Source organism: Phalacrocorax aristotelis, chromosome 2, assembly GCF_949628215.1.
Source record: "Phalacrocorax aristotelis chromosome 2, bGulAri2.1, whole genome shotgun sequence".
In the NCBI taxonomy this organism is placed as follows: Eukaryota; Metazoa; Chordata; class Aves; order Suliformes; family Phalacrocoracidae; genus Phalacrocorax; species Phalacrocorax aristotelis.
In genome coordinates this window covers 40,827,316-40,854,113 of record NC_134277.1, presented here as the reverse complement: position 1 = coordinate 40,854,113, position 26,798 = coordinate 40,827,316, and the positions used below count along the sequence as shown (strand labels likewise).

Here is a 26,798-nt window from a genome sequence, read left to right as displayed (position 1 = left end):
AAGACAAATCAATGTCCAAAGGAGGAAACACAAATATTTATCCATTGTGGCAGCTGATTCTTCCATCAGCCACATCATCTACTAGTCTTACTGTCTACAGTAAAGCTGTCAGGGAAATGGAATAAACTTTTCAAAGTTTTTGTAAGAAAAACTTTTGTTAAACTAACGACATTTTAAATTGTTTAGCATTTAAGAAGTTTCAGTCTTCTTTAGTTCTCCTACAGATGATCATAACATTGCTTTTAATGTATGAGTTAAGCTACATTTTTTCAGGGAAAAAATAGAGAAAAATAGAAAAAGAAGTTTCAAATCTGAGGCTGATTTTATTATTTTGTTAATTTTTTTTCTCTCTTACAACCCGTCCTAAGCATTTTCATATTCAAGACACACATACTCTGCTTATTTCTTTAAAATAATAGCTTCTCCACCAGCATATTAGCAACAGCTCTGAGCTATGGTTTGTCAGTGTGACAGCACTGAGTGGTATTACAACAATAAAAACTTGGGGGAAAATCTGTGTGACTTTCTAGTCACACAGTCAGGGATTCTTTTCTATATTCACAAAGAAATGAAAAAAGGTAATATATAAAAGAAATTCCTTTGCTACAAGGCTACTAGCAGACGTGACCTTGTCTTCTTTTTAATTCTTTAAAGGTACAAGAATTCAATGGATCATTGAAATAAAAAGTTTAGACAACAGACCAGATGACAAGCTGCAACCTGTGCCTCTCAAATTCTATCCCAGTTGTCAGTATTGCATATTGATACTGTACATTTGCATTATTGCAATAAGAGTTTAATCTTATATCATTAGTTTTTAAAATCTAGTGATTTTCAACTTGTGGTTCATGGGTCTTCTAAGTGTTTGTGAAAGGTAATTAAAAAGAAGTACATTATTAGCAACACTATAGTAATTTCAAGGCACACCCCTACATTGCGAAGGTTTTAGGCATCCACAGGGTAAAACAACGGTTTTCAGCCTTTCATAAGGTCAAAGGTCCCTTTTGAGTAACAGCAGGCCTACTTGAATCAATTTAAAATAAAAAAGAAAAGAAAAGGTGATCTAAAGTTCAGATAAAATCTCAAACTATGCAGCTAAAATTGGTTTTCTTTAAAATTGTGAAGGCAACGATTATTTCCTCTTCCATATGATACATTCTGTGAAAACCTTAAATGTCAAAAAAGAGATCCCAACAAACCCCAAACATATCTTACCAATGATAAAAAGAATTTCCACTGCAATATCACTGACAGTTGTGCTTCGAGTTGTAGACAGCTCATCATGGCCAATAAAGCAAACATTGTAAGGTACAGTCACAGCAACATAAAACGTTGCCAGTAAAATCAGCCAGTCCCAGCCAGCTTTAAAAGTGCTAAAATGCAACAATATGAATTTGGATTTTTTTGCATCTGAAACTTTGTATTCTGGAAATGCTGGTTTATCTACAAAAACATTCTGAAAAAAAGAGAAAAAAAGGAAATGAGACAAAACAGAAATTTGATCACAGACACATTTCTTCCAATGCAGCAATTTGTTTTTCTTTAAAAGCATAGAGAAATATGACATACTCATATGCAGGCAAGAACTAATGCTATTTTTTTTCTAATGTAGTCCTCACACTTATTTAGACAGATTCTTCTGTTGATGGAATAACTTTTGTGAAAGTTGGGGTAGGAAGAGGATTAATAAGGAACAGATTAAATAGAATGAGGAGGGAACCGAATCTGGCAAATTATTTCTTCTATTGGGTGAATTCTGACTGAAAAGCAACATTTTTCTGCTGGACAGATAGGCTAAAGCTTTGTATACATGAGGACATAGTACCTGCAAATAAGAATAAATATATAGAAAGGAAGAGATGGTGCTGAAGACAAAACATCCTTCTTACACATATTTTAGAGCTGTAAGGAGACTGTTTCAGACTAACTCTAGCTTGGTCCTGTGAACTGAGTAGCTATAAGCGGTGGGAGCGCCTCTCCTGGTTTAGTTTCATCTGAGAGAATCCAGTTTGTGTGCCTGAGACTGCTATGAACCAAAGCACAATTAGTAGGAATAACTTTTTGATTCTTTTTAAAATTGCACTCCTGATCTAAACCAAAATACCAATGGAGACCCTCCATAATACAGCTCCAGAACTGACTACCTTCACTATTAGATTATACCAAGCTTCATCACATGCCTCGAGTCTTTGTCATCTAACCCTCCTTAAAAGCAGCATATGCTACATGAAGAGTCTTGTATTATTTACTAACAAAATTCTTGCTCACTGTCATTGTGCCCCTGGTTAATTCTGTTCCAGTAATGAAGAGCCCCACAAGACAATGTTGTGTATACAGCAAGCTAAGATTACTTCTGATCTCGAAGTTATTCACTATGAATATAAAAAGACAACAACTGCATGACCGCAGGCTTAATTGCATTTGCCTTGCCTGTCACAGCCTTTCTCTTTGTGTTTCTTTTGAAATACTGATGTCCTTGCCTTCTCCATTCTTGTTCTCATTCATGAATCTTAGGGGCTGAATCCTCACTGATGTTGTTAACATCAGCACATTTTTAATCACAGAGAAGAAAATGCTCCTCTTATGAATTCCAATTCATAACTCTAAAAATCTATGCACTAAAGGTAGTAAATTAGTCTGACAACAAAAGTTTTAAATCTGTATGATATCATCTGCACTAGGATTTTGACAGTCCAGGAAAGTCACCGAAAGTTAATTAAAAGTATTGTTCCTAAAAAATATTACTATGAAAATATCACTGGAAGACCTGGTAATATTTTCCAGATTTTTAACAATTATTTTTACACTTTTTCAACATTAACATTTTTTTTACTTTTTAACCTTTAACTTCTTAACCTTTTTAGCTTTTTAACCTTTTTTTTAACACTTAACATTTTTTAGTATTTGCATTCAACTGAAGTTCCTGTGTGCCCTTTGAGGCATATATCAGCTGTGTATTTTCATGTCCTTAATCTATACCAAGTCTTTTTGCCTTTAATTTCTGATGTAATTATGTCTAGGATGATATATGTGCGCTGCTGCTCAATTTTGGTAACCAATGAAAAGAACGTGTCCAGTGGCAGATCATCTTTTTAGGGTGTTCATGTTCTGTGTTCTTTGGCTACTTTTTCCATTGTCTGCCTTCCATCCTCCCCCTAACACAAAAAAAACCCCACAAACAACAAAACCAACAAACCCAAAACTAAAAACAAAAAAACCCCCACCATTTTCTTCTTATGGCTCTGTCAAAGATTTTAGCTTTCTGATGTTAATGATATACAAAGAAGAAACTAAATACTGTTCTGAGATTTTAAGAAAAGCTATTCCTTTTTGCTACCCCTGCTTCTAATAACTATAGGGTCTCACTGTTTGAATGGGCTCTCAGATGCTATTCTAGCAAATTTTTATATATACACATGGATTTCATATGATTCTCCAGTTTTCCTCTGCATTAATTTTTCTCCTGAAATATAGTTCCATAGAGCAGGACAGTTATTCTTTCTCCTGAACATATTTCTTTAGAAGTCTTTCTGTTGCTGTATTTTTGGTTTTGTCTATTGTTTGATTTGGGTTTTTTTGCAACATTCACATGGTGTTTATGAACTTACTTATTAGTTGTAGTTACTAGAGGAACACGGAAGTAATTAAAGAAAGAAACATTACTTCTTCAATTAGGAAAAGAAAAGATAAATTTAGTCTGCACAAAGTCGCAGGCATTCATGTGAAAAGTTGCCTAAAATAAGTGTGACCTTCTGGAACTTACACATCATAGAGATTTTTGGCTAGAGTAATACCCTGAGTTTCTTCATGATTTTCTTGGCAAATAGTAATTATTGAAATGAAGTAGCTGGGGCAGTAAGGTAAATTGGAACCTAAAATTAAGTTCTGAGAAATCTTATAATGTGGCTTTTCTGGAGTTAAATGAATGTCTGTTTACAGTATGGCTAAATGCACTGTCTTGCTATATGAAGTGTAACAAATACCATAGCAGGCAGGACTGCACTTAAGTGAACTGCACTTTACTCTTTTTGTTACCATAAAATTATGATTAGGACATTTCTCAGGTACCCTCTGACCTTTTACAGCACTTAAAAATGCAGTACAAAGAGTACATTTTTGAAAAAAAGAAGAATTACACCTACATTATTAATTTTTAATTTGTTCTTCTCTCTTCTTTGTAGATGCCCAGAGATATGATAAAGGACAGCTCTACTCCGTCTTCGTGCTGACTCAAAATGTGACCCTGCTCTTCCTCTTCCTTTCCATTTTTCTGCAGAACAGAAGTAAGAGTCCAATAAACATCAGGAAATGGCACTTTAACCTTTGGGAGCTGAACCACCCACATTTTGGACTTTGGTAGAAATGGGACTAAATGCAAAGATTATACACACCTTTTCTTAGTTTTTCATAACCTTTTGCAGTTAAGAAAAAAAACCACAAACCTTCTCCTGAACGGTAAAAAATCACTGTAAAGTTTTAGTTGTCAAATACCTTCATGCAACACAGAAGCAATTAATTCCAACATATAATTTCATAGGTAAGACAAATGTACTCTCTACTGTTTCAGAAAATGAAATAGTGGTTACTGACCAGAGGCAAGCATGGCTAGGAGTAACCATTTAAAATGTCCTTAAGGTGTTCCTACTCTCTCTCTCATTTCAGCGAAAGAAAAAAAAATCTCTGTGGTGTGCTTTTTAAAAACAAAGAATATGACTTGTACTAGGCTTCTGTTATGTCAGAATATGCTAATTTTCAGGCTTGCTCATTAGTAACATCCAATTATTATATTCACACGTTTAGATTTCTTGTCCCACCACATGGTCACTGGCATAATCACTTGACACATTCCTTAGTGACATGAAATCCATTAAGAGTAAAGACTGAACACCATTTTGGAAAGGTTTGTTGTTTTTCTCTCCATTCAGATGTCTGTAATTGTCAATCATGGGATCAAATTTTGTTCTTGCTTATACAGCAGTAAATTCAAAGTAACTCCGGTAGCTCTGATGGAATTACAGTGAATTGATGCCAGAGTAAATGAAAGCAGACATTTTGTGATGTGTCAGGATTAAGAAAAAAGGAATTATGGGAATAAAGGAAGAAGCTGTCTGTCAAACAGATTTAATTAAATTCAGTTCATTGCATATAAATTAAGGGGGAAAAAAAAACCCCAAACCAATTAGCGCAGCTAGAAATTAACAACAAGAAAAAAAGCTACATTTTGAAACCTGACTAGAAAAGCAAGAAGGGTTTGAATTATAGAAGGCTGATGTATTTTTGGCTCTACAACACAAAGCCATACATAACAAAAAGGTGTAGGAAGCTAAACTTTCCAAACTTCTCAGTGAAAAATGTTTCATGTAAGTCATGCAAAAGCCCTTTCTAGTTGAGGATGTTTTACATGTCAGTAAGGAGGGGAAGGGGGACAAAAAAAGAAAAAAAATAAAAAGGAAGGGAAAAACATTGTGCTGTAAAATCCAATAGCTCCTGGAAAATGAAGGCAGATGAAGCCCCATACTTCCCCATCTCCAGCTGGGGTACTGCAGGTGGTTTAAAGAGCTACAGGTGCCAGCTACAACAACGAAACATAAACCAGAAAGGACTATTTCAGAAAATACTCAACTAAATAGGCAAGGCTTTTTTTAAACTTTAATCTCTCAATCATTAAATAATTTAAAATTCAAGCTATATTTTAAAAAGGTACTTAAATTCTGGGTGAAAGCAGAGTTTTTATCTGCTTCTTTGAGTAAAAACAAATTTAAGTCTGTTGAATTGGGTCTCCACTGTAGCATTAGACAGCTATAGCATTTTTTGTCATATGACTGAAATTCTCTGTAAAACTATTTACAGCCCTCTCTTTCTTCCCTTTCTAGACTTCCATGTTGGATGAGGCCATCCAATTTTCTCTATTGCCTCCCAAAGTAGTCAATAAAATATTTAGACCTGCTGTGAGGCAGGCTGAGAAAGTGGGCAAATACCCACAAAAGTTTCTGGCCAGCATTGTTTTCAGGATCCTTTCGCTAAAGTCTTCATCCTCACAATGTGACATATCTAGTACCTCTCCACATCTTTACAAAGCACAAGAAAATCCATTCTGGTAGGTGGTAGGTATAACAGCCTAAGTGATGTGTTGTAGACCCACACTGAATCGGTGCACAGTGCCTTCAGGTGGAGTTTCTTTGAGTACTTTCAGCATCCCCAGCAATATAAGGCTCTTCCCGTGTGGAAGCTGAGCTCTCTATCTCTGGTCAGCCTTGAATGCCTTCGCTTTACCCCTCCTAGATCTCCCGTGTCTTTTTAAATACATCTTTTTAGTACTCCTTTTTTTTTCAGAATAACATGCAACATTCAAAATATGGATATAAGATTGCCTGATACAATAGTGTAAAAATGCCTTCAGGCTCTTTCTTAATAGCTCCTAACCCCAGATTTGCATTTTCTTACCTGCTGAGCACTGAGCTGAAAGCTGTCAACAACTCCATCTCTTTCCAGAATGGTAATAATTACTATGAAGACAGTCGATATACACCTGTTCAATTAAAGTTTCTTTTTTCCTATGTATTTATTGACACTGATTTTTCATTTTCTGTCCACTTTTTAAATAAAACCAAATTCCTTAGAAGATTTTAAATTTTATGTACCAGCAGCCACATGATGTTCTTATTTAGATGGATTCCATCTCTCCTACGTACTTTTAGGATTCCAGCCACTAAGAATTCTGTACTCATTAACCTGCTCAGGTTGTGGGGCTTGATATAGAATCATAGAATCATTAAGGTTGGAAAAGACCTCTAGGATTATCAAGTCCAAACACCAACCCAACACTACCATGCTTCCTAAACCATGCCCTGAAGTGCCACGTCTACGTGGTTTTTGAACACCTCCAGGGATGGTGACTCCACCACCTCTCTGGGCAGCCAATCCAATCCCTGACCACTCTTTCTGTGAAGAAATTTTTCCTAATATCCAATCTAAACCTCCCCTATGCAGCTTAAAGCTGTTTCCTCTTGTTCTATCACTAGTAACTTGGGAGAAGAGACCAACACCCACAACACTACAACCTCCTTTCAAGCAGTTGTAGAGAGAAATAAGGTCTCCCCTCAGACTCCTCTTCTCCAGAACAAACCCAGTTCCCTCAGCTGCTCCTTATAAGACTGGTGCTCCAGACTCTTCACCAACTTCGTTGCCCTTCTCTGGACACGCTCCAGCGCCTCGATGTCCCTCTTCTAGCGAGGGGCGCAAAACTGAACACAATATTCGAGGTGCAGCCTCACCAGTGCCGAGTACAGGGGCACGATCACTTCCCTGCTCCTGCTGGCCACACTGTTCCTGATACAAGCCAGGATGCTGTTGGCCTCCTTGGCCACCTGGGCACACTGCTGGCTCATGTTCAGCTGGCTGTCAACCAACGCCCCCAGGTCGTTCTCTGCTGGGCAGCTTTCCAGCCACTCTTCCCCAAGCCTGTAGCATTGCATGGGGTTGTTGTGACCAAATGCAGAACCTGGCACTTGGCCATGTTAAAGCTCATAGAGTTGACCACGGCCCATCGATCCAGCCTGTCCAGATCCCTCTGTAAAGCCTTCCTACCCTCAAGGAGATCAACACTCCTGCCCAACCTGGTGTCGTCTGCAAACTTACTGATGTTGCACTCAACCCCCTCATCCAGATCATTGATAAAGATATTAAACAGAGCTGGCATTTAGAATCATACTAGTTGCATATTTACAGAGCAAATGACTCCCATCACATGTTGATTCCACTGTTTGCAAGGGGTTAATGCTACCTCTATGTTAATATTGGAAGTCACTCAACTCCTAGAGGCAACAAAGCACAGATAAAATAAGGAAAGTGTGGCATTCATTATGAAGTAATAATATTTTTCTTTTTAAACAGAAACAGTAAAGATTTTTTATTGCAGTTATTAGCAGTGAAAAAAAAAAAGTGAGTTGCCTGCTTAGATACGATGCCAGCAGACAATGCCATCACTGGAGCACATGTGTCTTGTAACTTAAAACAGTGAATGACATTTGTGAATCCTCCTGCTTCCTGATCTTCCCAGAGCCTTTAGGAAAAGAGGCAATCCTGATCCTTAGTAAATTACATTGTTCACCAGGTGTGCCTTTGTGTGTGTGCAATTATTGTCTGTAACCTTCATACTTTTCCTGTAAGATTTAGTTTACAGATCATTATACCTGAAGGAGACAGTTCATTTTTTATAAGTACCCAGCTGTTTCTTTCTGATTCTTAAAGATATTTGAGGTACCTGACAGACTTGCTCTTGTCTTTCCATTACCGATCTTAGCAAAAAGATACAATAGGAAATCCAGCCATAAGCAGAAAGTAACTTTAAATACAGCTGGTTTATTTTTACCCTGTGCTTAAAATCAAAAGGATTTCTCACCTCCCCAGATACTGTGAAAAATCATTGTTCTAAAAAAAGATCAGATTTGGGGCTCTATCTCCTGGCACTTCTACATACCCCTTCCTGTGTAACGGTAATCCCCACAACCCAACTGCGCCCCCCACCTCCGCACCCCACCCCCCCACAAAAAAAAATAGTTTTTAAAAAAGATGCTTTGCTATTTAGTCTCAACTCCACTTTTCTTTGATCAGAAAAATGGTAATATGATTTTTAACTCTTCTTGTCATCCTTCTGCATTGTTTTTTCTTTCGAATGAGATTAAGTATAGCACCATAACCATCACACATGGCAATCTCAGAAGTATTTTCTGAGAAAAGAAACTAACACCACCTCTTTGCCAGTTTTAACATTAGTCTCATAACAGCTCAAGACTTAAAATCTTGTAAGGGAAGGTTACAGTAAAAAAAGCACAATCAGACAGAAATGCCTTTGTAACTGTTGACTTTTCTGTTTGTGTTTTTAAAAGAACATGACATCAGTCTTCCATTTAATAGAAAGTGGAGGATTAACTCTTTTCTTGTCCCTTTGGAAAAAAATATGTCTGCTCCTTAGGTATAAATTTAGAAACATAAAACCCGGCATCTTCTGACGAGCTCTACTGGGTATATATGCTGCCCTAACAATGCAAAAGAACTGTAAACTCAGCCTTACTGACCAAATTAAAACCAAATCTATGACTGCTCTCCCTCAAAGCAAAGAGTAGTCAGAGCATAGCATTGGATATAGTCCAGAATACTTTATCATTTATAATATTCTCATTCCCCAGATAAAGTATGATACATTTAAATCCTCAAAATGTAAACTCAGTGTTTAATTATCAAATGCAAGGTAAGACTCATACTATTCCTTCAGTCATGAAGTTAAGGTGGTAACAAATAAAAGATATCACAAGTTCTTCCTGAGGCAGAGCCAACACGTTGTCAAGGGAGCCCATTGCAGCCTGCCAGCTCTTGGGGACCTTCCTTCTCAGGGCAGCTGGGAGGGTGACAAGAACCAGCTCATGGCCCAGGAGCTCTCCCACAGGCACAAGCAGGCTGCACCTGAATACCACTCTGCTATGTTCTAGGTCTCCAGCCCCGTGCTTGGCTCTAACTGTGCAGGTATAAGAGCTTCATTGAAAAGTAAATCTATCACATACAAGCAGAACCATCATAATGTTCTTGTGCAGTGGACTCATGCTGTCTACACTGAGTAGTTCTGATGTGACCCAGAAGCATTACGCTTACTCCATAGCAGACAAGCTGTGGCATGAGAGAGACCATGCAATGCATCTCTTTCCAAATACCAAAATAAGATAAAGAAAGGTTGTACTTTATAGACAAAGAATATCTCAGCCTTGGCATTTTTCCTCATTTTTCACAGCATGAATTTGTATCCCTTCAAAACAACTACCTTCACTTTTTCCTCAGGTTATGCATCACAACAGGGTATACATTAATTAAAATCACTACCTAGATTTACCTCTGCTGTGATTAAATGCCAACATGCTCTTTTACAGGATCATCTTCCAGCCTGATCATGGATCATAACCACAGAAAGTTTTCTATAAACATGGACATAAAAAAGAAAATTAATACCTAACACTTAATTCACATTACAGAGGAAAATCCAAGACATTTCTCTGTTTTTACCTAAGCAATCATACAGTTAGAGAATGAATAAAAGCAAGCAGCACCTCTCACATTTAACCCAGAACACAATATACTGACAATATATGAATGAGGTAGAAAGTGGTGTGGTAAAGTAGCCTGAGTGTTTACTCCTGGAAACACATGCAGACCCAGGTAACTTTATTCACAGAAAGTGGTTCTACCAAAACACAGTGGGGCAGTTATCCTAAAGGCTGTGAGGCTGCAGACTTGGACCTTTTATCAATATTCCTGTAAATTTTTTCACTCCTTTGAGTACAGTAGCCATTGAAAAGATAGAGTTCACCACTAGGGACAAGACCATAGCCGCTCGCTGCTTTTTTACATCTTCACAACATTAGCTCCATGCTCTAGGTTATATTCCAGCCCCAGCTACTTGATTGCCACTGCTGTCCTGTTTGCTTGTCAGGTGGGGCTGTTAGGCTTAGGGTGAGATTGATTCAGACATAATGACTATCCTCTTCAAACAGTATAGATATTACCATGTCAAGTCATGACATGCAGTAAACCTGACTGTCCATGTGGGCAAAAATAGAAAAGGTAGTATAGATATAGCTGTCTTTAAACAGTTTTCAAGGAAGGGTTCTGAGCTACAATCAGATGGCTCCGGATTTATATGGACAGTCAACCCTACAGTGCCTGCTGTTGGGAAAAATTATTTTTTTAGATTTATTTAATATAGTGTATACTTTTACAAATAAGTTTGCATAAAATAATGAGATGACTTCTTCTTAGTTCTTTTGAGGTCCAGGAACAAGTATGAGGAATAAATAGAAAAAAAATTTTATTCTAATAACATTTTACTCAGAGGACTGGATAAGTTGGCAGAGTAGCTAAGGACATTTTTATTTCTTTAATTGTTTACAAAGCTAAAGTCAATCATGAAATGAAACAGCAGGTAATGCCAGCTCCCACCTAAGAAAATCTGTCATAGAAATAATATCCTTCTGAATGTATGAATCAGATTTCCTTCTGAACAACAAATAAAAGGTAGAACAGCACAAATGGACTTCCTTCTTTGCTAAGAATTATCCAGATATGGACAGAGTTGAGATCCATGATGATGCTCCGTGTACATGCTGGAGCACTGTGAAAAGGGGCAGTTACCGGGCTAACACTGTGACTTCAAACTATTGCCAGTGGGAGCCTTCCCTCCTCAAAACACAGAGGGAGTGGCATATTCATATACCTGCATGATCTCTCCTACTGCTATATTCTGAAATCAGGCAGGGAAATAAACCTCCCCCATTAACTTTCCTGTTTATTTCTCTAGGGTGTCATAATCCAGCCACTTGGCAGAGTGAGATGTTGTTACCTGGGAACTCTTGTAAGTACTGAACTGTTCCTTTTCGATCCTGGGTTTGATGAACCATTTATTAAAGAATTTCTCAATCATTTATTATACAAGGCTTCCTGTAAGAATTGCAATCAAGATTTTTTGTCCTTTTAATACAAGTCTTGAGAAACCCTCATCATTGCATCATAAGATAAGCAAAACCACAGCAGAAAGTGTGAAATTTGCATAGACACATGTGTATAGCCCACACGCCATAATATAAATACAATGATGTCTACGGGGAACACAATGGTACTTAATCATATCCAGTAGCATTAACAGAAAAGACATTTTTTAGGCAGTCCTCAAAACAGACAAAAAACTCCCAGACCCAAGCAAATGCCGAAGGAGACAACTGGGGTAAAACAATACAAGACAATTCTGAACGAACATAAAAAAAAAACTTCAAAAAAAGATTGTATGAAAGACTGGTATGAATTTTTCTAGGCTTTTAAAAACCTTTAGCTAACTTTCAAATACTATTCTCTAGGAGACAGCACACCAGCAGTTGTCAATAAAGACAAAACTGAAAAAAGCCTGCTCTGGTATTAATGACAGAATAAAAGCACTACCATGGGCAATAGGCTGCAGGAGGTCTGTTGGTTGCACAGCACATTCTGTCAATAACCAAATATTCACAGAACTGTTAGTTGTATGGTGGATCTAGGATAGCCTCTAACTGCTTTTTTATTCTGTTAACTAATTAACTGATTCAAAAAGAAGATGCACTTAATGCACATACCAGGTGAAAAACTGTAGACATTGTTACAGATTATTTTTAAAGGGACCACTTTTACACAGAATCAACTGTATGATTTTCATAATTTTAATATTGTACCTTCAGAGAAAATTCAGCTTCGAACAGGCAGAGAAAAGAAGCAATAGTATACGTTATTACTATTGTTTCATGGGTCAGAAAGACCTTTAAGCAGTGGTATGCTTATGAGATAAGAAATTCTTAACCACATTTTGGGCTGCTGATTCTTTTATCATTAAGAAAAAAAGGGTAGTGTGGAAAAGACACACAAAGTTCAGAAGTGACCTTTCTCCACCTCCATTTGGTGGTTGATTGGTATACACTCCTAAATAAATAAATAAAATTTCTTTTTTAGATTCCAGTATTTGGGCCTATCTCATAAAATTCAGAATTGACAAAAAAAGGAAAAAAATCCAAGCAGACACACTTTCTTCAACTACTTCTAACAGACTGAGATTCAACAGAACTTTGAAGGTGAATTGACTTTAAGCTTTTTTCCCATTTATTAATACTACTGTCTTCTCCCAGGTTTTACCTGAAAAGTTACAGAATCTTTTATAGTGAAGTGAAATATTCCCACTTAAAACCAACTATTTCATAAATGTGTAAAAATAGTTTATTTAGTAGCTCATTACTACACACTAGAGTTGTCTCACAAGGGAAAAAATTGCCATTTTTATTATGCCACCAAATTTGAAACATGACTATTGATTTAACTGAGATGAGTGGTTATATGCAGTTCTCACAAAACAAAAAGTAGTGCTGAATTTACAGCTGTGTCATCGCTTATTCTTTCAGCTGTTTTTTGATGTGACTTTTATCTCCTGGCACAGGTTGTATTTCCCACTGTGAATGATATCTCATGGCAAAGTGATCTGCTCATTTATCATTACAAACAAAAACATAACTGTAATAACACAGAGAATATTTTATATATTAAAAACAAAACAAAACACCAAAAAAAAAACCTCACCAAAAAGCAAAAAAAACCCCTGGATCTTAAATATTTCCAGTTATTTAAGTCACTGAGAAACTTTTCATTGACTTCAGAAAGTGTTAATGTCTCTTTCTCTGCAAGGATGTAGTATTTAAGGACATAATTTCACTTAGCCTACAGGTTTTCTTTTTCCTCTAACTCCGTTAATTAAACCATATTTACAGATATTTTGTCATCCAGAATATATAAGGAAGGTTATTTGCAGTCTGAGGTGATAATGATTTCAAAATCATTTATCTTTGCAGAAATTGATTAAAAAACCAGAATTGCACTGAAGTTGACAGTAAAGTATAACCTTGCTCACTTAAGTGAAAATAGGAATATAGACACCTGAATAATTTCTATCTTGTAATGAAAGCAAGTCTTTTGAAAATGAAAACTTGTTTTCTCAATATATTTATCTACAATTCAGAACCAGATCAGTCACCTATAAAAATATTTTGTGGTCAGTGCAATTTGCCCAGAGCTAAAACAGTGAGAAAAAATAGCTTTTTTTAAAAAAATCTGTTTAAAGAGATGAGACATATGAAGTTCAAAACCCTATAATGACTGTGTATATGTTTCATGTGGTCATTGAAACACCCAGAAAGTATCTCTGATTATCTCTCAAGGAATGAGAATTTCAGACTACGAAAGTGACTGGTCATAAACCAAAGCTGGTTTACAACCTTAATTATACAAGGCAGGATGGATGGTTGGCAGTTGTAAAATAATCTCTGCTACAGCTAGGCAAAACTCACTTGTAGTAGGTCTTACTTGCTGAGTTGCTATAGGACCTCAGAGTTGCTCTGAGGAGCTACAGCATGAACTACAGTCGGTATAGCTGCAGTTACAGGTGAATCCTGCAAATGGCCCAAGTGTCCTTATTTGTGTCTCTGAACACAACGTACATATGCAATATGGACTCTAGTCCTCATGATTTCTTAATTAATAAAATTTAAAACACCAGGCTGTGTCTAGGCCTGTGAAAGTCTTTAATGACATTTCTTCCTTTTCAGATTTTTCCCATAGATATAAGACATTTATGCACAAAAGTTTGCAAAACCTCTACCTCCTCAAAAACCCTCCCTCTGCCCCTTAAAAAACCACTTACCACACACAGGTATGAAAAGCTCTTCTAACTGGCCACACACATACTAAACATATTCCCCATTTCTTCCACACTTTCTGTTGTCAGTCTTACATGGTTGAGCTAGCAAACTCTAAAAGAAAAATCTGAAGATATTTTCCACTAAGTCTGCCATCAGCCTAGTCCAACAAACACAAAAGCACAAAAATTAAAACCAAAACAAAACAAAATCCCCCAAACAAACAGCTTCCCCCCACCCCGTAATCTGATAACTTGGTTTCTAAGGAAAATCTAGAGGTGACTGCACGAGTTTATCTAGGAGCTGGTGAGTTAATGAGCTATTTGGTTGCAAATGTATGTATTCTCTCACCCTTTCAGGATATCCCAGAATATAACCTGTTCCTCTGCATTTGCTCAAGAATCAGAGTTTGCTTTTCTTTTTCTCATTTTCACTCCAGGTATACCACAAAGGACGCTTTCCCCTCACCTCCAGGACGTACCCTGTGCCTCTCAGAGCTTCTGGAACGGAAGTGCCACTTGCATTTAACACTTGGTAAGCAGCTAAAGCAGTGGCTGTGAAGATTGATACATCTTTAAAGGCTGAAGGCTTAAATGCAACTTATTTCCATGCATAAGGAAGTGGAAAGGGGAGAGTGAGAGCAACTATGTGCTCACATGTATCTGCAGCAACAGGGAGTAGAAAGGCAGCTCTCATTTTGCCTCTAAGTGTTTGCACTCTTGTGCACTGACCAAAAGGAAAGCAATTTCTCTTTACTGAGGGCAAAAGAGATGCAGGCCCTTCCTACTTAACAGTCAGCTAGGAGAAAAGACATCCTGAAGAAGATGTAACTGAGTTACTGCAGAATAAAGGCACCCAAATATGTTCTTCCATTGGGCAGTGGGAAAGTTGGGGTAAAACTGTGCTGGGGATATCAACAGAACTGCATGGTACCCCATGCATCCTGGAACATTTTATCTGCTTTGAACAGTGTACATCTAGGTGACTGTATGTCCCCCTCTCCGTATCCTGCCTCCTGATAGGCATAAGGAGCTTTAAAATGAAAAGTTGTGCCCTGAATATTCACTGCTGTAGCTTGAGCAATCGTGAAAAATCTGAGACAGTAATTAAGCAGAATAAATCTAAGTGCACATTGCAGAATTTCTTAGAAGAGCCCATCCCTGCCCCCAACAGATATTTTTTACATAAAAGTCTGGAATGCAAAATTTTTGGCACATGGAGTTTCACTTCTGGCACACTGAAAAGAACAACCTCTCCCCCCAGCAAATGATGTATAATCAAAATAAATCTGTTTTCTTAGAAATTTGTATAGATCTAAGGATTAATATGAAGCCAGAAAACTCTATCTTGTTAAACCATAACACTGCAGCTTAGTTTAATCCGTGGTGGGAAAGGGTGTAGTCCAGCCTTTAACTCACATTATTATTAGGGTAAAAGCATCTTTGCCAACAGGCAGGCCAACCTGGTAAGGCTTTCAAACTAGGAACAATATGGGGAGAGGATGATGACCAACAAACAAGTGAGGAAGTGGTGAGGTGGACTGACAAGTGGCTGAACTGCTGGGCGCAGAGGTTTGTGATCCACAGCATGAAGTCCAGCTGGAAGCCACTCAATATCATTATGACTGGGGGATTGATGTTATGGCAAATACTGTTTAACTTCTTCATTAATGACCTAAAAAATGGGAGAGAGTGCACTCTCAGCAAGTTTGCAGATGATACAAAATGGGAGCGAGGAGTTGTTACATCAGTGGTTTGTGCTGCAAGAAGGTTCAGATGAACTCGACAGACTGGAGAAATGAGCCAATAGGAAGCTCACTGAGTTCAACAAAGGAAGGTGCAAAGTCCTGCACCTGGGAGAAATAAACCCATGCACTAGGACAGGCTGGGGCCAACCAGCTGGCAAGCAGACTGCCAGGCAAAGACCTGAAGGTCCTGGAAGAGACCAAGTTTAACATGAGCCAACAATATACCCGTGTGGCAAAGGGAGCCAACAGCATTGTGGCCTGCATTGGGAAGAGCGCTGCCAGCAGGTTGAGGGAGGTGATCCTTCCCCTCTACTACAGTGCTGAGACACATCTGCAGTACTGGGTCCAGGCATGGGCTCCTCAGTACAAGGGAAACAAGGACATACCAGAGCAAATCCAGTAAATGGCCACAAGGGTGATCAGGTGTTTGAAGTATCTGACGTAGGACGAGAGGCTGAGAGAGCTGGGACAGTTCAGCCTGGAGCAGACAAGCCTCATGGGGGGATCTGATCAATGTGTGTAAATGCCTGATGGGGAAAAGTAAAGAAGACAAAGCCAGAATCTTCTGTGCTGCCCAGTGAAAGGACAAGAGGCAATGAGCACAAAAATGAAATACGTGAAATTCTGCTTAAATATAAGGAAAAGCTTTTTTACTTTGTGAGCAGTCAAACACTGGAACAGGATGCCCAGAGTGGCTGTGGAGTCTCCATTCTTCATGGTATTTAGCACACACCTGGACATGATCCTGGGAAACTTGTTCAAAGGGGGCACTGGAATAGACAAACTCCAGAGGTGCCTTCCCAACTACTGTGTGATTCTGTGGTTACTATTGCACACATTTTATAATAATGCTGGAATAAAGTTGAGAAAATCTGTCCTAAGATAATAATTTTCAAATGAAGAGCTAAAAATTTTCTCAAAGAAAAAACAAAACAAAACAAAACAAAACAAAAAATAGATTAACAATGAAGGCTATGGGAAACTTTTTGGAATGAGTCAAATTCAACAGGGGAATTTTAGCAGTGATTATAACAGTAGAACCCTATAATAACACAAATCATTATATATTTGCATACAGAGTAGAGATCCTGAAGGAGTCACAGACAAATTTAATTTTTTATTTCCCTGCCTGGATTCTTGTAACTCATTAACTTCCAGTGTGTGTCCAAGTGTATTATGGAAAGTACATATGCAGAAATGAAAAAGCACTGACCCAGCCATACCATATTGGAGTCAACCATTGGAGTCTGGTACTTTCAGTTTAATCACTTTTCCCTAAAAAGGACAATGGAACTCTTAACCAGTTTACCAAAATGCAGCTCATCATAAGTTAGCATGCTAAAATCTTCCATGAAACTGTTTAATGAACAGTTTCTGAAAGAACCTTTGCTTATAAAAAAAAAAAAAAAAACCATCAATTTGTTTAAAAAGTCCAAGTTCAGGAAGAAAAGCTGTTGGGTTACTTTTCAAAACTGTAAATGATTATAGGTATTATTAAGCAGATGGAAAGCAGAGTGTATTTCTACAATAAGCTTACAGGTAGGGGAAACGTATTGTTGAAAGCAAATTACTGATACTGCAAAATTGAGGCCTCTAAGAACATTGCAATTAAAAGTGCTGCAGGGTTGGGGGAGGAGGACTGTAAATTAACTTAAAAAAAACAAACCAAACAAAAGAAAAGAAACCATATGACAGTTGCTGACTGTCACAGACTTAAACACTGACAAACTGCTTAGGCATGTGTTTTTACCTTATATGTTTTTGCCTTTTTGTTATATGAAAGTCTTAGGACAAAGTTTGCTCTTCCCATTGGCTGATATGGCTGATTTCACCAGAAACTTTTATACAGAAGAGCAGAAAAAAATCTGTTAAATTTGTATTTAGAATGAGACAGTCAAAAGAAAAGGTCACAGACGACATTTGACATTTGGGCTGGGTAAAGGGAAATCAGGCAAAAAAGTGGACTTTTGCAGGGCGCACTGGCACAAAGGAGCAACTGAAGTTGTGTGAACAGAGGAGATAAATAGATAAGGAAAGGTCTGTAGAAAATCGAACAGGGTATCAACTCCTGAGGTCTACAAAAGTAAAAATACAATCCACAAGAAAAGAGAGGCCATGAAACCAGGAGATAAAGCTCAGGGAGTTTAATTGTGAAAGTATAAGGAGAACAAGATTTTACAGAAAAAAAGCATGGTATCAAAGGTAGGAACAATATGAGGAAGAATGAGTCTGGAGAAGACTTTTGGAGCTGCAACCAGTGAGAGTCTATTACCATAGAGTGTTGGTGGAATGCCAAGGGGTCCAGGGCAGACTTAGGAGAAAAAGAACATGGAGAAATTTTGTTTGATAAGCTAAGGAGTTCAGAAACTAAAGGGAGATGGAATGTGACTATTAATGTTCCATACAAATTATCAAAATCTGTTCTGGGCAGAACAGAGGAGAGCTAGACTGAAATAAAAACGTTAGTACAACAGCCTTGCATGGGCAGAAGAGTTTCACAATAAGCATGTTTGCATCTAAGTAATCCTTCCCATACACAATCTAACTGCAATAGATATGCCAAAAAGGCAATAGAAAACTGCACATATTGGTAATTATACCAAGAGCCGGCATTCAACTCCAAGTGTATAAGTTATCTGATTTTTGAAAAGATAAATTCAGTAAACTTTGAAAAAACAAAATTATCTTTTTAGTAATATTAAAAGTGAAAATAATTTCCAGCAGTGTGTATCAACCACTTTGGAATGGATGTTAATCACTGAACATTAATGAAGATTTTTAATACCTTTAAACAAAACACAAACTCAATTTTTTGTTAATACAAGGTGCACCCTACATGCCTGATAGTGATTATGGTCTAAGTAAAGAAGAACCAATTATTCCTAGAAGTTAAACATTCTGAAACTTCAGATACTGAATCAGTTGCATGGATTGTACAGGGAATTCTCTTCTGACAATGATGAGATGATATTCACCACTGGAGGGCTAGTGAATCACTCTGCATAGGAAGAAATTGAATGTTACTGAAAGAGCTAACATACCATTAAATTTATTTTTATGTAGCTAGATAGATTTCCATAAAATAAAAATACTGGAATTGTTTGTAAATATTTTGAATAAATGGTTAAATCCTGCTTCTTACCTCACTATATTATATAAAACAGTGTAATTGGCAAAGCCCCAAACTAAGCGTTACTTTCTGTTGCCAGGAAGCAAACAAGTATCACCATAGCATAAAACGATTGCCATGGTTTTAAAATCAGTAAAAAGGGAAGGAACAACCGGATTGTGCTCTAAAAAGTACATCACACAAGATAGCTAAATGTCAATATTCATAATGTTATAGGAGTTGATTGGGCATTTGCTGGCGTAACATAGCTCTACATAAGTGTGTTCCTCTGTCAGTACACAGTAGGAAGAGTATTCATTTTTGAATGTGCAACAGCAAATGAGTTAAAATCTGCTTAGATTTACAATTTGACATGAACTCACGTCAAAAGCTGAAAATCGTTTTAATCCACCCTAAAATAAGCATACAGCTATAAAATGTTTATCAGATAAACAATAGCTGTCATTTTACAAGTAATCAGTGATATACCTATTTCTAGTCATCACTAGCATACCAAATGTGGTTTCTCACCAAATGTATCCTGAAAATTTGCATGTATACTAAGGTAAATCATTAGCCTTTAGAACATAGATGTGCTGACAATCTCTCTTCTACATGGCACCACATATGATGTTTTCAGAAATTACTTTCCTAACTCTTTCAAAAGTGTAAAGTTTTCTAAGGCTTAAGGAGAAACTAGATAAAATATGTTTTGTATTTTAACTATTTTACTTTGAGGTGATTTGTTGAAATTGGATGTAAGGAAAATCTGCAAAATGTACTTGTGTACTACTTCAAAGCATTTCTTCAGTCTTCCAGCTCAGAAATTCTCAAATATGTTTGGTGTAAAGAGTGAGGGTTGCAAAAAAAACCCCTCCATTATTCAGGGCTTGAAGAGTAAGACAAAGGTGAAATTATTTTTCTAAATGTACAGAAAAGGCAGGCACTGTTAGCATAAATGTTGAATTAAGAATATTCAGTAGCACAGGGAAGCATAATATTTTCTGGTTTAAAGTAGTAAAATGTTGTAAAAGAATGCTGAATTACACTTCTCTAACTGAAATGTAACTCTTTTATTGAAAAAGCTAATATTTAAAATCAGAAAAAGTTGAATGCTAACTGTTCCTAGTTGTTCCCCTACTTCAGAAACCCATAAGGAGAAAAGGAGTCCTAAGGCCATATCTATGTTGTTTCTGAGATATGCAGAGACCAAATGGCTATCACAGGGTGAAATATTTAAATAAATCCTAGAGTAGTACCAGACTGAAAAATTCAACAGCAATGAAATTTTACAGAATTAATTTACCCTCTACAGATAAACTTATACCATATAGTTCATTTGGCAGCAAAAAATTGCAAACCTAAAGCCTTAGTTCAGTATACCTTTACAAAATGTAAATGTGGAATAAGTTCACTGCCTTTGATACACAACAAAGGCCAATGCTGACTGCATAACCTCCATCCCTCTACACCGTCTTTCCTTTGTGTTAGCAGAATTTAGCAAAACTTGACTACGCTATACAGTCAAAATTATTTTATGTCAGTTGTGAATCATTAGCATAACAGAATCTTTTTCCAAATTCATGAGAAAATCCTTGCATTGTTTCCTTTCAGAAGCATATAAATGTGAGAACGTATTTCTTATACTAATGGATATTCCGAAAGACATAATAAATCTTACAATTTCATATAATGTAATGAAAATTAGATGACACAAGAATAGTCATGCTTCTCAATAGGCAAAATAATTTCTAAAGATGTATGTTCTGCTTATAGAAAAAACAGGAAAAATGCATTCATTCATTCATCTCTCAGCCAAGGTGAAATCAGATTTGCACAAGGAATGCTTGAAAAGGTCTAGCTTTTCCAAAATGTACCTCTGAAAATCCAGAAAGTAAATAAATTAAGTCACTGTACATTAAAACAAATTTAATTTTGAGGACAGTGTACTCTGACCCCTGGATTCTATTTACAGAATGCAAAGCAATATGTAAATAAATAAATAAATAAATAAATAAAACTTCAACAGACTATTTATCCTTCCAGGTCATATATTAATTTCTTCTTTGGAAAGTTAGGAGGTCTCTATATTGGAAAGTGTAATGAAAGAGAGTTCCTGTAGGTGTAACTCTCAAAAAACTTATCAGTGTTTGTTGTTATCAATGTTGTTGTAATTTACACGAACCTTCCTTTTTGTCTTCTGCAGCGATCTTCACTTTTGTGTCTGTTATATCTTTGAAAGAAGCCAGAAAGAGTACTACATCTCCTTTTTCATTCTTTATAGGAACAATATCCAGTAGGCACCAGAATGAAGACCCTGCAAGGATAAAGAATGAATTTAATTCAAACAGCTGTCTTTTAGCAGAGGGAGGGGAAGAAAAAGTAAACTACTAAATCTACAGCTAACATATTTCTAAAAAAAAAATCTTATTTAGGAGGTCAGTAGTCAGGGAATCACAGATGTTCAGCTCATGTAAATCTCTCTGCATCATTGGTTGAAGCTCAGTAATACTGCTTTCTCTAGAAGCAAGGCATTAATTTAAATGCAAAATTTATCTACAGGGATCATTATCAGAGTTTAATGAAGCTACTTACTCCTCTGAAACCAGCATTCCTTTGAACTCTCATCTGATGTTGCTTATTTTACTGGAATATCTTTCACTTTGTTAACCTGACATCTGAAACTTCCATGTTTGCTATAGAATCATTCTACCTTAATCATCTGACTTGATACTCATTAAAATCTCTTGACAGAAGACCTGATAGTCAGAGCATCGTTCCACTAATTCAAAGATATTTAAACTAATCAGACATCAGACTTAGAATAGAAATAGAATTAACTCCTTGCATCTTATAGATGGTGAGATTTATACCATACATCACCTGTAAAATTAATATCAGCTATTTTCCTTGCTGTCTGTAATGTTCACCTTGCTAAGACTTAAGTTAGACAACACTGAGTTTGGCCATACTTTTAATTCATGTCAACATTTCTCTGCCCACACCTTCTACATAGTTATACTACTACTTATTGTCACTGATTTTGTCACACGTTCTGTTTGCAAGGTGCGTTGTTCAATTCCACTGACATTCATAAGTTTGTCATTAGTGCAGACCACTCAGAACAGAAGATAATGAATGCTTAGGTGCTGGTAATGCACTGGAAGTATAACGGATATCTCAGCCAACATCCAAGATCCCAATCCCATCCATTCTGGGATAATTCAGCCCAATGCCAGGCTTTTGTGTTTACCAGGTTTTGGGTATCAACAATAAGCACCTCCACACACCATCAGCCTAGTAATATTATTTATGAGGTATATAAGTACTGCTACAGCATTATTTATTTAATTTTAAATTTATTTTTTTGGACATGTCTTTACACTTCCATAATCATGTTACTTCCCAACATACTATTTTTTAAATTCGTTTAGAAGGATAAGCCTACTTTCATTCATAAAAGGAAACCGAAGCAGTTCCCTGGACCACTGCTGTCACAACTGACTACTGCCAAATGATCAGCTAAGCTTTAGAGGATTCCTTAGGAAGAGCAAGCAGATTAGTCACTTCCCACTCTATTCTCTGTCTTCTGAACTCTGCAGTCTTGAAAATGAACTGGTCACACCAAGATCACGATTCAGCTTTCTAATATAAATTTTCAACTGGAAGTTCCCTGACTGCCTGTTGAAGGCTGTAGGCAAGCATGGGAGATGAAACAGCAGCTCTCCTTTAGAAGCGCCACCACAGTTGAAGATCTGAAAATATGCTTCAAAGGAAATTCATCTGGTCCTCTCCATCCTGGTCAAACTTTCCAGCAGGCAGACAGGCAGCTTTGAGAGTATCATTACTAGTTCAGTCACCAGGTAATGCTTCCACTTAAGGTATTTAAAGAAGAGACAGGGAGAACTGGGAACAAGAGGAAAGAAGGCTGGAGAAAGAGAAAAATCATAGGAATAAGCAGACTGGTTTTATATCGAGTTTAAATATTCTCATTGTGAGGTTGAGGACAGAGCAAGCAAAGAAGCCCTTTTAAAAGAAAGTAGAACTGATGTCAGAAGCAAGATATTCCTTTTTCCATTTTAATTTTCTGTCCTTAAATCATTTTTGTACAGATTTCACTCTTTATCAAGACTTCTGGGAAAAACTGCTCAGTGATGTTACTGTCAGAAATGTTATAGAGAGCCATCACCCTATCAATCTGAAATGATGCATTCAAAGAGAAGAAGCGTTAAGCAATTTTACTTTCCTGCTTAAATATAGAACCACAGAACTTTACAGAATATCATTATGACTCTTAAACTGGCCAAATTATTTCTTGGAATGTTATATTCTGCCTGACTACATTCTAGAAGTAGTTTCAGCTGGACAAGAAGTCACTTTCAACTCCTTCTAAATACCAATAGCTGCAACGTTCTTTTAAACAGATGTAATCTCCTCCAGAAGTAGAAGCATATCTTACTCTTTTCAATTGTTTATTGTCTTTTCTACACACACACAAATTAGTCATTAAGGCTGCTCCTGAAAGTAAGTTGTAGACATCAGCCATGTTCAAACAAACCTAACTCAGGTATGCTAAGAAACACGCCTAGTAATACTATCTGAAGTGACAGATCTGTAGCTTTAGGGAAGTTATTGTAACATGGTTCATCATTAGAAATAGAGACAAATCCATTTAATGTTTCATGTTTTTAAGCATTTCCTCTTTTGCATAATCAAAGTGCATTTGAATTCTTTGCAGTTGAACACTAGTCACTGAAATCGTTCTGCATCCTGTCATCATTTAATGTCATTTGCAGTTTCACTTCAATCATTCCTCCTCATTCTCCTCCTCCTCCTCTGTAAATATATCTGAAAATACTTTTACTAAGTAAAGCAAATATGGATAAGAAATTGTATGTACCACTAAAGAAAACACACATCCGGCACATGCAGGGGCTACTTCTCTCCTGAAGAGTTCCAGGCTGGTTCCCTACATGGTGGAGCTGTCAGTCTTGTCATTACTCATACATTCTAACTTCGGAAGTCCTAAGTGGAGCTTGTTGGGTTTTGGTTTTTGTTTGTTTGTTCGTTTGTTTTTCTGTTTTTACTCTGAAAGGAGCAAATTAATATGAAGTAGTTTTCAGGACTAGAAGAGATGGTCCAGTTTAGGTCAGGACTAAGCCAATATGTGCTTGCACTCTGTCAAGAACAGAAGTGTGCTTTCACTGTTGAGGAGCATTCTTGGAAAAATATATTGATCCAATGCAATCTGTTACATAGCTTTTACGGAAAGCCAGCATCATATAATTCTATAAGCCAAAAGAAGAACTTCCTACTCATCAAAAAAAAGTAGTGCTCTCTTTTATTACAGTTCTTTTGAGTGCACTCATCTGTGAGACACAAATTCCTTCCCTGCTTCAGATGGTGCGTACAAAGGTCTTCTGTATTGTCAAGAGTCACGTATCAAAGATATTTCTTTTGGAGGTTTATTTATATACAGGCTCTCTTTATTGCTCCAAGCCATCACTCTTGGAGAAAGAGTCTAATTTTTCTCTTGCATTATGAACTGAAGGTTCAAAATATATTTTAATATCCTCAAGGCTTATATAAGCACATCACAGGAAAGGAGAAAAGAGACCAAATGAAGCATAATCTTATCAAAAAGCAATTTGGCTATAGTCCACCTTTTATGTACACATTGAAAAGAGTGCTTAATGGTCACTCTCTCAACAACCCTTTCTACCTTTTGTCGCTCTGACAGCTAGAAGTCTGTCCTCAGACTAAAATCAAAACAGAGGTCAACAGACCAAGGAATTTAAAAGGGAGATTTTATGCAAAACCCTGCCATCAGAATGCCAATAGCCTTCAGAGGCAAGCATTCCTTTCACCAGAAAATAAGGTCTGCTTAAACTGAGGAGCATATTCAGACCATTAGCCCTATTGATGAGCTATGTGACTCAATGTACAATAATGCTCAATTTTTAGTCATGCCCACCTTCGACAATGCTCAATGTAATACTCAGAATGGAAATCTTTGGCGGATATTTGGGTATTGTGGAGGTATCATAATATGGAAATGGAATGGGATTATTGACAATCAGCTTATTTAATTCTTTAATAAAATAATGAAATTCTGCGTCCATCTCCTCAAAACTTTAATTGAGCTTTTTGGCAGTAGGTGTATACCTAGCCACACATATTCCTATGACTTACTTAGAACCAGTGATACTGGTGCAGACCTACTTCTTTTGCTCTAGACAGCCTGGGAGTAGTTTTGTCCAGGCAGACAAGCTTAAGTCTTCCCTTTTTTTTGCCATGTGTCAGCTGTCACTGGCTATATCCATTTCCAGACCTTCCCTTCCTCAAGACTTTGCTTACCACACCACCCTCCAGACAGGCACTGGGCCAGCTTGTATTGCCCCTTGCATCACTCAAGGGCAGGAAATAATGAACAAATTCCTGTGATTCATCTCCACCTCCCTGTGGTGAAAGGAAGAGGGATTAAGATGCAGATCTCTTTCACAAAGCTCATAACATACAAGACTAACCAAAAGAAATGTTTCATAGTCAAAGCAACCAAGTGCCTGAAGAAAAAATAGAAAGTGTAAATGTTTTGCATATTAGATATACAAGTCTGGTGGCACAAAACAATCACTCTTCAAGTAATAATTATTATGATATATATGCATGAGGGCAGAATTAGGCTGCACAAGACATCATAAACTTGGCACATCCATTTACATTTCAGTACTTAGTAAACTAAATGTTCTTTTAAGCAGATGCAAATGAAGCCTTTAAAAAATATTAAAACACACCACCCCATTTCCAGGGATTTGTTACGTAAAAGACAAAGATAAAAATATTTTTATAGAGATAATTACAGTAACTTTTCAATAAGGTTGATGCTAAATCTTCAGCTTTACAAATCAGTCTCATTTACAGAGTTACTAATTATTAGCAAAATAAACCTGCTGCTGGATACATGATATTGCCAGATAAGTTTTAGATTGATCATTTCCACTTCTCCATTGCAGAAAATGTGAACTCCAAGACTGACAGATCAGGATGCCAAAGATTTTGCCTGGGGACACCAAATTGGCTCTTTCGTTAGCTTATCCAAAGATTCCTGTTGTCATGGATAACATTTGGTTTTGAATGTTCTGTGGTTTTGACAAGGTGTCAACATTTTGTTGTGAAAAGTAAAGTGCAAAGAAGAAAACAATGCTTTAAAAAGTGCAGCTGAACTAAAAAGAAAGACAATGGAGCTGAAAGAAAAAGTATAGCTATAATTAGGGTACTTTCCCTCTCGTAAATATCACACCTTTGACAATGATCAATTAACACAGCTAATGCAAGGTTTTGCTGCTTTAAGCAAATAAGCACCTCATTATTCTCCATCATCTCTGCAGAAATCACATGTATGTATTAACAATATCCATCAATATTTTTCCTTGAATTCTGTACTGTAGATGACAGCCTGTGTGCTACAGCCTAGTGACAGTCTTTGGTCTGATGGTATTGCAAGAAAACTAACAAGAACACATATGGCCTATCAGGTGACTGACTTACATGGTCACTGACGGTTGTGTTAACACTTTCATAGGAGTGGTAAAGAAGGCTCAAGAACTTGTTTACCCAGGTTCGGTATGGCCAACAGATCATGCTTGTATCCTGCAAGTAATTCTCCCTACAATTTTTAAAAGTCAATGTAAAA

At 37.0% G+C, this 26,798-nt stretch overlaps 1 protein-coding gene across 1 annotated transcript in view; it reads right to left on the bottom strand.

The window, feature by feature from the left end:
* Positions 1–26,798, bottom strand: part of KCNH8 (potassium voltage-gated channel subfamily H member 8) — a 207,724-nt gene that overhangs the window by 102,757 nt on the left and 78,169 nt on the right. The window contains exons 5-7 of the mRNA XM_075085701.1: positions 21,291–21,422; positions 4,143–4,270; positions 1,216–1,456 (exon numbers count right to left, since the gene is read on the bottom strand). Of these exons, the coding sequence (XP_074941802.1) occupies positions 1,216–1,456; positions 4,143–4,270; positions 21,291–21,422 (501 nt within the window). The remainder of the gene's footprint in view (positions 1–1,215; positions 1,457–4,142; positions 4,271–21,290; positions 21,423–26,798) is intronic.